Raw genomic sequence first — 15,770 nt, 5'->3', positions numbered from 1 at the left:
TACAAACCTAGAAAAACTCAGATTTGCAAATTACTTCTCACCTACTTGTATATTTGCTGTTTTTAACTTTTGCTCTGAATTATACTAAAACAAAAAAAAAGAAAAGTGACTTTTGCCTAAAACATGTTTGCATCTCCCCCATATTGATCCATCTATCCAATACATGTTGCCAGTAAAATCTAAATTATACAAAAACAAAAATATGATGTACTGCTTACCCCTTTGTGTTCTTTATTGACTTGGACAGAAGTGTAAGCCTGCTGCTCTTTGTTTCTGGACCAATGGACTGAGCGGATGATCCGTGCCTCTTTCACACTGCTATCTGGGCACTCATCATCATCCGAAAATGGAATCTCTTTTGCATGCTGGCGTGGTGGAGGTGTACTGTCAACCTGAAACAATTATGATAATGGTATACAAACTAAGGAAGTGAAAGCAGCAAAGATGTGTGTTATTTCATTGCTTGTAAAACCATAATCAATACGTTGAATTACTCATAGTCATACTTGTTTTTTTTTCTATATATTCAATTGTGGAGGAATGGGAAGAGAGAGAGAGAGAGAGAGAGAGAGAGAGAGAGAGAGAGAGAGAGAGAGAGAGAGAGAGAACTGACTTTCTGAGTCTGGATGTAGAGTTTGTTTTGCACTGGATGGATGCTTTTATCAAATTTTTGGTAATGTTTGTTGTCTAAATTTAAACCATCAAAGAAGTTTGTTTATGTGGCCAGGCAAATGAAATACAGATAAAACAACGTGGAAAAAAAATGAACAAGTTTATTTTTGCTGATCCAGTTAAAAATGAAGACATGCAATTGCAAAGAAGGGGAATGTGCCCCGTGTGCAAAGTGGAACATGTAGTTTCTAAGAACAATTCACCTGAGTTTTTGAATGAGAAGCATAGGTAATTATAATGGGGTTGTGGTCAGCAAAGCAACCATGTCACAACAAAGAAAACTTAAAGAAGCAGACAGAGGAAAAGCCTTAACAATGATCCAGAAAGGAGTGGAGCTAAGAGAATACTACATTTCGTATATTATCGCTATGGATAAATATACTGTACATGAATAAACTCACACCGGACAGGGAAATGTTGCTTGAGTTCAAAACGGGGGCAGTAACTTCAGTAAGCTCATGAACATTCTAAAGATAAAATGTCAGTCACACTCTCTGGACATTAAAAAATGCAATAAAAAACTACACATCTCACCAGCTGCCATGGAGAAGTGACAAGCGGTCTGAGTGAAGAATGGGAGGATATGAGATCAAGCTCCAGCAGAGGTGGGTTTCTTTCAACCTGTGGCTGGCTACTACCCAGAGTTGAGTATGCTATGGATTCAAACTTATGGGAAGACTGGGATAATACAGTTACAAAAGGAAGAGAGGTTGTGCATGCACCAAAGGGGACAGGCACTGCCAAGGGCTTTGTTGATTTGTTTGATTATTCTACTATACTAGTTCAATTCCATTAGAGGAATCATAAATTTGTACAGCCACACTTGCACCCCCCCACACACATGCGCATGGGCACAAGATCACACACACTGCCAATTTTGCCACTGTATGTGGTCACTATGTTGACTAACACTTCTAATGTTCTGTAACAGGAACACACACAGTGACACACACACATGTACACACACACACACACACAATGTTTACACTAAATTAAAAAAAAAAAACCCCAAAAAACCCACACAAAACAGGCAAACTTGAGAGTCAAAGAAACTCAGAGAATGGGTTACACTTAAGTGACAAAAGGAAAAGTGGTGAGGGAGGGGGTAAACACAGAGAGATATAATTCTATGCACACTAAGAGAGGATGGAAAGACAAAATGGGGAGAGAGTGAGACTGAGAGCAGGGAGAATCTATAGTCAGAAAAAGAGAAGGGAGAGAGGAGAGAGAAGAGGCGGTGGGAGGGCAGTGAAGTGGAGCTATCTGCAAGTGTGGGACAGCTGGAAAAGGATTGGAAAGGGGCCAAATGACCTTGGGAAGGGAAGGTACACTGACAAACTGAACATGGCCAAGACCTGGACCCAAGGAGAATGAATGAATGGGTTATGGAGGTCAGCACACTGACAAAAAAGATTTCCCCCTGGTAGTCACACCCACACACATCCATCATCTTGGAAGTGATTTTTCCCATTTATGCGGACAATCCTCAATCATACTACTCCTAGTCCCCGCCATCTCTCAACACTTCAATTTGACCTATGTTAGATTGGCCCAATAAATAGTCTTCATACATACTATGAATATGACATCACCTTCATTCATGTTCCTACTTTATTTGAATAGGTTTAGTCTTTAGCTTTAATAATACTATCATTAAATTGATTAGCTGACACACAGAATACCACAGACCAAATGCAGGGCTTTTTTTTTTTAGATACAGATTTTTGCTTCCAAGTTCTTGTAAAAAAACATAACTTCCAAAACACACACACATTTCTGTAACACTTCGGTAATGTATTGATCCAATGATGGTCTCTCAGGATGTGTGTCTGCTGTGCAAAAAGAAGTTGAAACTTGTGTAATCTCTGGTCAAATGCACTGCGTTCAGAATGCATGCATACTAGATACAGCTTGAGAGCTTTTGTGATGTATAATTGTATAGACCCATGTACTGTAGTGCATCAAGTGACTCATGTGACTGGATGACTGGCAAAGCCAGATATTGACTGATACTTGTGCTGCCACAGAATGTGAATAATAATAATAAAAAAAACCCAAGAACAATCCTGTGTGTGTGTGTGTGTGTGTGTGTGTCTGCGTGCGTGTGGGGATGTGGGTGTGTTGTGAGTGTGTGCATATCACTGTTAATAAAATACATACATGTAATGATGTATGTTACTGTGTATACATGTGCATGCTATTAGTATTAAACCATAACTCAAAAAGTTCAAAACTATGAAAACTTACACATGTTCTCTTGAGTGCATCATGCTACTATAAATCAAATGGTTAAAAAAAAGATACATGTCACACGTTATACACTTAGGGAACAGAAAGGAGCCAGGGGAATGGAGGAGGGTGAAGTGCTGAGGGTATATTGTGTATGGGAAAGTTGCACTCTACACAAGTCAAAAGACTTCTTTTCTTTTAACACAAAATAACGAACCATTCAACTTTTTGAGTTTTCAAGCTTGCCTTTCCAATCCCCCCCCCCCCCCCTTTTCCACCTTAATCCATCCCCTACCCCTTCCCTAATCATATACTGATATAGTTATACCCAGCATGCACACACTTTTCTTCCCTCCTAAATTCAAAACTTGTTTCTTTCCTTTTTTTATATTTAATTCTAAATGTTTCTAAAATCTAGTTCTATGTAGACATTCATAAGATCCTAAAGATGTCCATGTAATTCATTTGAAAGATCTACTACACAGTACTACTACAACTGTACAACACAATTCCATCAGAACATCCCTCCACAGAAAACATTCTGTTATATTTCTCTCCACTGCCAATTATCACTTCACTCAGTTCGCCGAGTCTTGATTCAGTAAAAATTTTACCCTTTTTCAAAAACAAAGCTCATGTATTTATCCAGCACACTTTGTATGGTACTCTACTACTCGGGTATGTAAAGAAGCTGATGATCAATATGATAGTTGACTCCATCTCCTTCCACCTCCCTTCCCCAAACTCCACTGCACCCTGCCCTCTTTCCATCACATACACTCTAGTCTTACTGTCTTAGTCTTAGCTGAAGATATATTGATCTTTCTCTCACAGGCTAATGACTCTACAGTGCTCTCCATTGTTCACTTCAATCTTAATCACTGTTATTAAAGTGGGAAAAGAAGATGATGAAAAAACGAGAAATAAATCAAGATGAAAACCATGGAGACACAGACAATGGAACTAGTTCCAGAAGAAGAATACCTCTGTCAATTGCTCTCACACACACATGCCAATGAGACACAATTTTGAATTCATGAAAAGGCACTCTTTAAAAAAGTTTTTTTTCCCCCAACACAATTCACATGGTTTGCAGCAGTAAATAGCAAACACTGTGAACTTTATACTATTTGTGTATTTTCATTTAAATAATCTAACAATTTTTATGATGAAACTTTCTTTTTTGAAAGAGAAAGTGTCAAAAAGAATCAAGGGCTGGGACAGGAGATGAAAATTTGAAAGAGTCAGAGATCTAGTGACTGAGTGAATAAGATCAAGTGAGTAAAATGTGTGTGTGTGTGTGTGTGTGTGTGTGTGTGTGTGCGTGAGAGAGAGAGAGAGAGAGAGAGAGAGAGAGAGAGAGAGAGAGAGAGAGATTTTATCATCCTTTTGTGTTTTTGCATTAAAGCCTTCTTGACAAGAGAGAGCAGACCTGTCAACACACACAGGCATATGGATAGGTAGGCAGGCAGATGAAATTGACTATGTCTATTATAGTGATTAAATTATACACCTGTACATTTTTAAACTACACACAAACAGTCACACACACAGAGTGAGACTGAGAGAGACAAGAGTGGAAGGAAGGTGTTCACAAACCTCTTGGTCGTTCTCATCTTGATGCCAGGATCTTGCATTGTAGGATGCCTTTGACTGAGACTACAAACACACACACACACACAGAGCTCAGATTAATTCTTATCATGGATGTGAATTTTACAAAATACAGGCATTTTTAAAACAAACAGGAAACAAATAGAAAACAAACAAAAAAACTGCACTGAACTTGTCAGTTTGACAATACATACACTGATGATACAGGCTGACACTGTGAGTGTGCCAGTGACATGTACTTTTCTCTCAGGTTGTGTACTACAGTACTAATAGTACTAGTAGTATGTACTACCTTATTCTATAAATACTTTTTATTTTTTTATTTTTTTAGTAACATTTTGTTTTCTGTTAATATTATACTCTATCCATTTTGTTCGTTTACTGTTAACTAAAAACCAAAAAAAAAAAAAAACAACAAAAACATACAAAACAAAAACAACACTGTCAAATGTTTGTAACAAAAACAGGGATCTTTTATTTCTAATTTCATGCCAAAAACTTCATTTCATATCAAACTCACTGATTTCACATAACTATACAGTTGATTAAAAAATATGCAGTACACTGTCAACTCACACTGACAAGAGGGCCCAGGCTGATAATGTAAAATTTAAAACCACAAACTTTAAGTTTAAACTTTAATTGACTGACTTGATCATATTACACACACACAAAAAAAGACCACACACACATGTACACTCAACCCCTTAGAATAGAATGTCTTTATTACCAAGTGTACCAGGGTCACAAGGAATACTGGGGGGGGGGGGGGGGGGGTAGTACATAACAAGATACGAACACAAATTGAAAATCATACACAAGCACAAATAGTGAGATACAGTAGAAATTAGGATACATACAAGTTTATATCAATATAAAACCTTGTGCATACTCGCATAAGCACGCACTGCACACACACACACACACACACACACACACACACTCTCTCTCTCACACACACACACTCTCTGAGAGATCACAGTGGACATTCACATTCACATTTCTCAATATCATGTGTGGTGTCTTCTATAATTATATGTATTATCATATGGTTTTTTGTTGTTGTTTTTTTAAATTTCCCATGTGCATTACTTTACACTTTGATGTGTTAAAATATATATCCCGAGTATCAGACCATTCCTATAACTTATATATATTTAACTATTTTAAGTCCTTTTGTAGTGCAGTATTATTTATTTTGTGCATTAATTACCATAAACGGTAAAGTCTAGTATCATCTGCAAATATTTTGCATGTGCTTTCTATACATTCAAGGTGGTCATTTATCTATAATAATTTTTAATATATATTGTAAAAAGCACAGGGTCAAGTATGCTACCTTGTGGTATACCATTACACTTACAGTGTGTAACAACATTTGTATTAGTTGACTTCTTTTCTCCAGTAACTACCTCAGTACCTGTGTCCTTTCTGACAAGAAGTTTTTTTGTCCCCTTCAGTATCCTTCCAGTAATACCATATGAAGCTAATTTCAATAAAGTCTTTGATGTGGTACAGAGTCAAATGCTTTTCTAAAGTCTTAATAATTAATTTCTATAGGTTTACCCATACGTATCATTTTTGTAAGATTTTCGCTTACTTCTAGGAACTGTGTTGTGCATGATCTTCTCTGTCTAAACCATGTTCTGATGTTGACAGTCCGCATACTGACTGTTTGTTGTCATATGTGACTATTGCATCTCTGATAAAAGACTCCTCTATAGCATCCTGATAAAAGACTCCAAGATTTTACATACAAATCAAGCTCACTGGTCTACAGTTTCCTGGATCATTTTTTTTTTTTTTTATATCCTTTAAAAAAAATAAATATATAGATTTTACCTCAGCCATTTTCCAATCCTTACACAGGCAAGCAGATTCAAGTGATTTACTATAAATAATACTCACGGGAAGAGCTAACTCTGCTCAATTCCTTTAATATTCTTGCAGGTATTTCACTATTTGGTCTGGTCCTTGCACTCTGTAGGGGTCTACTCTAAGGCATGCAACTTCTTTTCGACTGCCAATGGAGTGACCCTTAAATCACAAACATTAACATTTCCCAACCTGGAGCTTTCTCCAAGGTTGGGTAAATTTGTCAAGGTCTCTTGTAAACACACTTGCAAAGAATTCATTTAGAATTAGAGTTTCTGCCTTTTTCTAGATTGTTTTTCGCCCAGGTACCATCTTCTTTTTTCAGTACCCCTATTTCTGTACAATCTACTAAGTTTCGTTTTTTCTTGCACTTATTTCCAAAATATTTTTGGACTTTGCTTACAGTTTTTGGCTATAGTATAATAGTATATTTCTTTCATAATTTTTTTTAAAGCTTCTTTAATGATTTTGCAACATTTATTCCTTTCTTTGATGTAGCATATATATATATTATATATGTAGGAGGAACCTGACTTAGTTCATACAAAACGATTATAGAATTTATATTTCTTTTTGATGATTCTCATCATTTTATTGTTCATCCATGAGGGTTTGATTTTTTCTCCTCTCTATTTGACACTTTAGCCTTGGTATATATTTATTCAGCTTTGTATAGTATCTGTATAGTCTTTAAGTCATTCCAACACTGGTTCACATTTTTTCCATCCCAATTCATTGATGCCCAGCCCATTTAAATTTATCACTGTTCTCATTCCATTATAATTTCCCTTTTAAAAATCAATTTTTTTTCTTTGGCTTTTTCCTTCACCAACGAAATGTGGAACTGAAAAACCAACACATGGTCACTCTTTTCCTGGGGATCAAGGTGGATTGTTTCTGATTCTAAATTGTTTTCATTTACCATTACCAGATCCACAATACTGGGTTTTTGACCTGGTTTAGTTCTTGTTGGTTTTGACATCTTTTGAATAAGGAATACATCACGTAAACATTCAATAAATTTATTGTCTGAAGGGCCTGTCCAAGTACCATCCCACTGTATAGCACACGCACACAAATACTGAAATAGCATAATGTCAAATGCTTCAAAAGTTTGTTGTGTGCGTGAGCACGTGCCAGTGTATGGGTGTGTATGTGCACACGAGCACGTGTGCCATTTGGTTGTTTTTTGTTGTTGTTTTTTTTTTTGCGTGTGTGTAACCCTAATATTAATAACAGTGGTCTCATCATGTGCCACAGAGAGATTGCCTTACCATAGAATGATAGATATATAAATTATACATACATGTATACAGATTTAACACACAGACAACCGAAACTCGGTCATATCATACTCATTTTGTTTACATGTAATAAACTAGTAAAAGAAAAATGAACATACCTTCCTCAATACTTTTCGCTGTAAACCTGAGGCACCAGATGATTTCCTCGATTTGAAAAAGCGGCGCGGAGCAACAGGGACATCTTCCTCTTTCTGACTGTTATCAGCTGACAGTGTATCCTGTGACAGTTCCTGAGAATCCACAGAGGCAGGTGAGGGTGCTTCAGGAGTGTAGACATGTCCAGATGATAGTGCTGGACTATCTGCCATGAACTCATCCACATCCATTGTTTCAGGTTCAGGTTCTTCAGGAGCATGTTGAGATATCTGAGAATCATATGCTGTCAGCCTGTCTTCCAGAGATGTTTGGGACGACTCAGCAGAATCAGTGTTGACTTTTTCATCATCTGTTATATCTGGAGGGTTTTGCATTTCTTCACGGTTTTTGTTCCTGCCAAAGATTTCAGGGAGTTCCAGTTCTAGCTCAGGCATACTTGGTGAGCTGACATTAACAGCCGTATCCTCTGATGTATCCTCTTCTTCTTCAGGCTCCTTTGGAGGTGACTGTTGTGCAGGTCTCCGTGATTTGAAAATCCTGTACTGTTTCACTCCAGACTGTATTCTTCTGTTTCCACAACCAGCAGAACTACTTCTACTACTTGCTGATGCACTGTTGCTGTGGCTCATAATTTTGCTGCTAATGCTGACATTACTGCTGCTGCTACTGCTGCAGGCACTTTTAGGTTTACTGCTGACACTGAGGGCTGATGCTGCTGATGATTGGCTTGACTGCAAAGCTGATTTGTCTCTTACAAATTTTGAAGCATCCCCAGCAGGGTGATTCTTGGTTGATAAAACTGATCTAGAACCAGTGGTGCTGGCATAGGAGAAAAAGTTTTCATCATCAACATTTATAACTGCTGTCTGTTTAGGTGTGCTGAGCACTGGGTGAGTTTCCTGAGAACTGGCAGGCAACTTCACAGAACTGGATGATGATGATATGGAAAGCCTGCTTGAAGATGAACCATCTTTTGGCCATACCCTCTCACCACTGTCCTTTTTCAAGCACTGAGAATTCACACTATCTTTCCCCTCCCAAATGTCACCTTTTGATTTAGAAGTCGGCACTGACACCACTTCCTTACTTCCTCTAAAATGCTGACTGGATAACACACTGCTATTGAAAATACCTGTTGTACGGTCTGAACAAGCGCGCACATTTTTACACTGTGCTGGATGATCTTCAGCAACAACTGATCGACAATCAGCCATTCGCCCACCCAGTGAATCAGTGCCCATTCTCAGTTTTTTGACTGGCGGGTCATAAGAGCCAGTGCTGATATGAGCATGGGAATCCCTTGTGTAGGATCCCACCATGGACCTATAAGAGGGAGGAAAAATGCCATAACTGTCATCAACATCAAAGACAGGAGATGAAGATACACTGCATTCAACTTTCTGTCTCTGCGGGCTTTTATGTGGACTTAGTGATGGGGAGACATACCTTGGGGACATCTGACTGGGAACAGGCTTATGAGACTCAATGGAATATAGGACATCTAAGTCTCTCTTCACAGTTTTTCCTACGTCTATGAACTGGTCTAAAAGGCGTTGTTTTGTAGGACTTGACCTGATTCGGCCTTCATGAGAGTGTGTGTAAGTTCTTCCTGGGCGGGCAATAGCACACAAACTCGTGGAAGAATCACTGCTGTGTTGTCCAGAATTCCTTGTGTTGCCACTACCCTCATCACCTTTTCCTTGAGAAAACAACACTCTTGCAGCTGGAAAGCTGGCTGTACTTCTCTGGTAACTAGCACCAAAAGAACTTGCAACTGGTTCAATGTCATGCTGCAAGGGATTCACAGTGCTGGCACTGCCCTCATCTGTTTTTCCTCGGGTAAATATTCTTGAAGCTGGAAGGCGAGTGGTATTTCTCTGGTAGCTGGCAGTAACAGAACTGGGCTGAACCTTGGTGGGACTAGTTTTTCCTTTTTCATCTGTGTCAAAGCTGAAGGGATCATCCAACTGCATTTTGATCTCCCTGGACTTTGGTGCCTCCATCTGTGGCTTCTTCCTGTCCCTCACAGCCACATAGTTTGTATTTCCCCATTTAGTGTGTGCTGCTGAAGCCTTGCTTGGTGCTGGTTTCCCACTCATCATCTCATCAAATGAGCGGCTTGCGACACTTTCTCTGGCTCGCCCATAAGTTTTGGTTGTGCCGTAAAGCTGCACAGCACTTGGGCTACTCATACCTGCACAATGAGCAAAACACACTATTTCAAGTATCTGTAATGAATATAACCACAATCTTAATTCCCAACATATATTTCAATTTCCGCATTACCAAACACAACATTTGAATTTCTGATTTTCTCTCTGAATTCTGGTTCAATTCTTTTTTTTCTTTTTTTCTTTTTTTTTTTTTTTTTGTCCCAACCAGTGTGGATCAGCAATGCATTAACTCACTTTACACAAAATAAGTGAAAAAATAAGAAATGAAAGTGGCATGCCCATGTTGTACGTATCACACCACAGGAATCCTGCTTTAACTTCCTGCCTTCTTTTTACATAAGCATGTGTAAACTTCCTGCCTTCTTTTTACATGAGCATGTGTAAACTCCCCCTGTGGGAATGCCAGGGATCATTCAGTATAAACAGCATCCCCAACTTCTGTGCAATAAATTTCCTCATTTCTATTGCTCTCTCTCTATTTCTACCTTTTTTCTTCCTTCACTGTTGTCTGCTTTTTCTGCCTTCAAAGTCCATTCCCCTCTCTTTTTTTGAGCAAGCCTTGACTCTTTTTTCTCTTTTCCGCAGTCTACAAGTATGATGTACTGTCTGTGTCGTTTTGCTCTGGCGATTAGGTAGTGAAATTCTAGACACTGAGATGGGCACTAGCTGTCCATTCTGCAGTGTAATTTGCCTATCATAACATGGCCTCTTTTATGTATTTTTTGTTTGACTTTGAAGTATTGTTGTTGTTGTTGTTTGTAATCTGGAGATAACAAATCAAGCGAAAGGGCTGACGTTCTCAGTAAGGCCTAGTCTTATTTGCCACATGCCATGAACTGTGTTTTGTGGATTTGTCTCAGTGCATTTTTTTTCTTTAACTTTGTAGATGTGACAGTTTTGTGTTAATGTGGTTGAGCATTTGTGTTGTTTGACAGTCTTGATATGGCCCCGTGAAGTCAGCTGGACTATAACAGTATAAGTATTAAGGTCTAAAAGCAACAACATACTTGTAAATAAACAATGATGTCTGTTGTGCATTGCTTGCCATTAGACAAAGGTGCTGGTAGTGATACAGATGATATGATGGTTGGTCTAACTATGAGTATGATCATCAGAATAGCAGAGGTGGCAACTACCATCCTGACTATCTCAGTATCTGGGCTAGAACTTGTAGAAGTAGGACTGATTACAGTAAGTAGTGGAGAGTGTCTTGCCCAAGTAACGTCTTCAGTCTCTTGGCCAAGCAGGTTTAGCATGGTCGGAAAACTTTTGCAATATAAAAGTCTATGATGTCTTTGACCTGGATGACTCTCAACAAGCTGCAATTAAATGATGATAAGACTGAATTTATGATAACCTGTCCAAAGAAGTTTCGTCAACATCCTTCCTTTCCTGACTCTGTTCTGATCAATAGCACACCTGTTTCACTTTCTCCCTCTGTTCGCAGTCTTGGTGTAATCCTGGACCAGTCTCTTTCCTTCCAACAGCACATTTCGAATATCTGTAAAGTTGCCTATTTGGAACTGCGTAGAATCAGCTCCATCCGCCACTATCTCTCAACCGATGCAACCAAGACACTTGTATGCTCTCTGGTTCTCTCAAGATTGGATTACTGCAACTCTTTTTGGCCGGCCTTCCCAAATACCTGTTAGATAGACTCCAACGAATTCAGAATAACGCTGCCAGACTCATTTGCAGAGCTTCTAAATTTGACCATGTTTCTCCTCTCCTTCAGTCTCTCCACTGGTTGCCTGTTTCTGATCGAATAGACTATAAGCTATCCACTCTGACCTTTTCCGCAGTCAACGGATCTGGCCCAAAGTATCTTTATGAACTCATCCATATCTATACCCCGTCTCGCCAGCTCCGTTCTTCTTCTGATACTCGACTTCTCAGGATACCTCACGTCAGAAGTAAGACCTATGGACACAGATCGTTTTCTTTTCAATCGCCAAAGACGTGGAACAAGCTCCCTGATAACCTCCGTCATTCTGATTCCCTCGCATCTTTTAAATCTCGTCTCAAAACTCACCTTTTCCCTCAGCAATAAGTTCAGTTGTGGCAGGTCCACAACAAAATGCATGTATATGAATGTGTATCGTGTGTGCGTGTGTTTATGTAAGTTTGTGCCTGCCTGTGTGTGCGTATGTGTTAGGGTAGCTGTTAGATACACATGCATGTTAATACGTATGTATGCAGTGTGTGTGTGTGTGTGTGTGTGTGCGTGTGCGTGCGTGTGTGTGTGTGTGTGGTGTCACATTTTGGTGTGTGTATGTAACATAGATATAATGTTTTATGTTATCAAAAGCGTTTTTGTAAAGCACCTAGAGCAGTTTTCTGGATAGTGTGCTATATATAAGTATCCATTATTATTATTATTATTATTAACCTTTCTCATTTCCATATAAGGCAGATTTCAGCCTTGAATCCAACTCAGGAAGTGAAGAACTGAAGCTTTGTTATATTTTGAAGTTTCATTTTCATCTTTGCTTGTTTATAGCCCAGCTAATACAGGGCCATGTCAGGACTGTCATTGTGGATGGTTTATTTTCATATGTGATGATCATAGCAAACATAATATCAAATAATCAAAGCATCTAGTTCAGTTTTGACTTTATAAAATGCAGTAACTCTCTATGAATGATAAAAGAGACGACAATGATGTTTCGCAGTAAAATGTTTCATGACATTCATGGACACGTTTCAACTTCAAGCGAAATGTTCTCACATAAAAGAGGCGGATGAAGACAAAGAATTCCACATTTCTAACAAAGAAAGCCACAAGCTGGGCTATTCAAACACCTACTGGACATCAGATGGGGGTCTCTGTAGTCGGGGGGAGGGGGTGGGGAAGAAAAAGAGTGTGTGTGCGTGTGTGTGTGTGTGTGTGTGTGTGTGTGTGTGTGTGTGTGTGTGTGTGTGTGTGTGTGTGTGTGTGTGTGTGTGTGAGAGAGAGAGAGAGAGAGAGAGAGAGAGAGAGAGAGAGAGAGAGAGAGAGAGAGGGAGTCTGTGTATGTCTGCATGCACGTTGTCGATACCAATTACTATGTTTTCAATTCAACCCCACAAGGGCATCGGCAATATTGAAATGTAACACCATCCAAATTAGAGGTAGAGGCTGCATGTGCTTTTGAGGAAAACATAAATATTTTTTCATGCATGTAGTGGGGAATGAATCTTTAGATCCAGATATAACTGCAGCCACATCAGCGTATTACCCAGACCTGCCTTGGCCCCCAAATGCCCCTCTCAGTAGTACTAGTAGTAAGGTGGTTTTCAGTAGTATAAATGTGATGGCATTTCCACAAATAAGCTCTTCAAAGTCGTCTTCTTCCATGTACTCATCTAGACGTGATTTTGGATTATTCATTATTGTCATACACAAGTGAAGCTTTCGGTAATCACATACAGAGATGCCAACCTCCAAAGAAAAAAAGAGGAGCACCTACACACTGCAAACTCACCAACACAAAAAGGCTGACATTGATGATACATTGATAGTAACCATCATTTCTTTTATTTATGACATAGCTCTCCCTTATTCTCTTTCTTCATCTCTTTCTGTACACAGAGATAAGATTCTACAACTGTGAGTGTGAAATTTACTGAAACAGGCGGGGGGGGGGGGGGGGGGGGAGATCTTGGGGACTGCATTAGATGTCCCTGGTGGAGTAAGAGCAAAGCCCCCTTACATTGAACTAAACTTTGTGGTTTTCCATAAACAGAGAGAGAGAGAGAGTGAGTGTAATGTTTATACCTTGTCATCCGCATATTCACTGAGCACTTTTTCAGTTTTTTTTAGCTCAACAAGGTAACCTGACAAAGAGAGAGAGTTAGGGGGTGGGGTTGAAAGGGGCAATATTCTCGACTGATAGTATACATGTATATGCACATTATCTACAGACAATAAAGACACAGCAGAAATTTCCATCGTCCTTGACTTCTATCACCAAAAAATGAATATGGAGTAACTCACTAACTGCCTTTAATCAATGGTTCTGAAGTCAATCAGTCGTGGCTGTCGGGAGAATTCTAGCCCGTTTCACGCTCAGTGATAAAAAATAGTTTTACTTACATGTACCCGAGTCACCGTTTTAAGAATAATAACCTGTTACCAGATCTACATCAATATCAGCATCGGATTTGATAACCACACACGTTTACCGAAAAGATTAAAAAGCAGAGATTCTTCAAATGTCACCGTTTCACAACGGAACTCTTGTTTACAAACTTTTGTCCATTGTTTTGACAAAGACAGAGCTCTGATCGACTAAAGCAAACAGTTCTCTGCCTATCTGCACTAACTTACCTGTAATTTGGTTGTAAACCAACAGCTATCCCAAATACTGAACATCGATGAATCAGTTCGCCAACGCAGAATAAAGAAAGGTATCGTTGACTGTAAGCGCCATTTTACTCAGAAAACAACTTTTTGCTCCGAAAGCGCAAGCGCAGAACCCTCCATCGGAAAAAGCTGAGAAAGGTTCCCGAGGCTTAGTTTGGTATTAATCAAGGGACATTACTGCGATGAATGATTTTTTTTTTTTAAATAAATATTTTATTTTTACTTTTTTCACTTAAAATTTAAAAAAAATTTTTTTTACCGTGTTTCTGTTTCCCTTTTCAAGTGTTCTGAATTGTGTTGTTTCCTTGCTTTTCAACATCTTTTCCCACCCCACGTTCCTTGTCCACTTGTGTTTCTTGGGCACAGTAGTGCGGTGTGTGTGTGTGTGTGTGTGTGTGTGTGTGTGTGTGTGTGTGTGTTTAACACACACACATCTGAAATATAAACAGTAATGCAACAGTAAATGACACTATGGGCTACACATAATGATATTACAAATATGCAATGAAGGCAGTTCCACTGACACACAAGTGAAAAAAATGGAATTTCACATTGAGAAGCTGTTTCTTTACTGATAGTGTATCCCGTCTCAATCAATGTTTCTTTATGAACAAAAGAAAAGTATCAGTTTCAGTAGCCGTCAAGGAGGCGTCACTGCGTTCGGACAAATCCATATACGCTACAGCACATCTGCCAAGCAGATGCTTGACCAGCAGTGTAACCCAACTGACGCGCTTAGTCAGGCCTTGAGAAAAATAGAAAGATAAGTAAATGAATATTTAGATTAAAAAAATGATAAACAAATAAATAAATAAAAGAAAAAAGACACAAAAAAAGACAAAAAAGACAATGATGATGATGATGATAGCAATAATAATAATAATAATAATAATAATAATAATAATAATACTAGAAATAAAATAAAAAGACAATAATGATGATGAATAAGCAAATAAGCAAATAAATGTAAAAAATGCAAACACACACACACACACACACACACACACACACACACACATAACAGATATGCAACAAATGTGCAGTTTCAAAATGATTAAAGCACAAACACAGTGAAATACATATAAACGTTCACGAGCCCCCGGCGACACACTGTCACACACACACACACACACACACACACACACACACACATACACCACCTCCCAAATCAAGTTACCCTGCACCCCACCTTTCCCCCCTTCTGGCACCTTCCCTCCTCCACACACTTAGTCATTCCTAGGCTACGTATGGCAGCTTCCATGGCACACACACGCACGCACACACACCGTGACACACACACGCACGCACACACGCACGCACACACTCACTTATACAAGCACACACACATACGCCCATACCATCCCCACCCCCCACCCCCCACCAACACACATATACATACATACATATATATATATATGTATATATATATATATATATATATATATATATATATATATATAT

At 38.8% G+C, this 15,770-nt stretch overlaps 1 protein-coding gene across 1 annotated transcript in view; it reads right to left on the bottom strand.

The window, feature by feature from the left end:
* The window catches only part of LOC143292454 (uncharacterized), a 34,091-nt gene extending 19,670 nt beyond the window's left edge, over nt 1–14,421 (bottom strand). Inside the window, exons 1-4 of the mRNA XM_076602745.1 lie at nt 14,274–14,421; nt 7,793–9,984; nt 4,501–4,560; nt 219–392 (exon numbers count right to left, since the gene is read on the bottom strand). Of these exons, the coding sequence (XP_076458860.1) occupies nt 219–392; nt 4,501–4,560; nt 7,793–9,982 (2,424 nt within the window). The 5' untranslated portion in view covers nt 9,983–9,984; nt 14,274–14,421. The remainder of the gene's footprint in view (nt 1–218; nt 393–4,500; nt 4,561–7,792; nt 9,985–14,273) is intronic.
* Nucleotides 14,422–15,770: the final 1,349 nt, after the last annotated feature.

The sequence above is a fragment of the Babylonia areolata genome, chromosome 18 (genome assembly GCF_041734735.1).
Source record: "Babylonia areolata isolate BAREFJ2019XMU chromosome 18, ASM4173473v1, whole genome shotgun sequence".
Taxonomy (NCBI): Eukaryota; Metazoa; Mollusca; class Gastropoda; order Neogastropoda; family Buccinidae; genus Babylonia; species Babylonia areolata.
The sequence above is the reverse complement of the archived record's forward strand: the minus strand, read 5'-3'. Positions and strand labels throughout refer to the sequence as shown.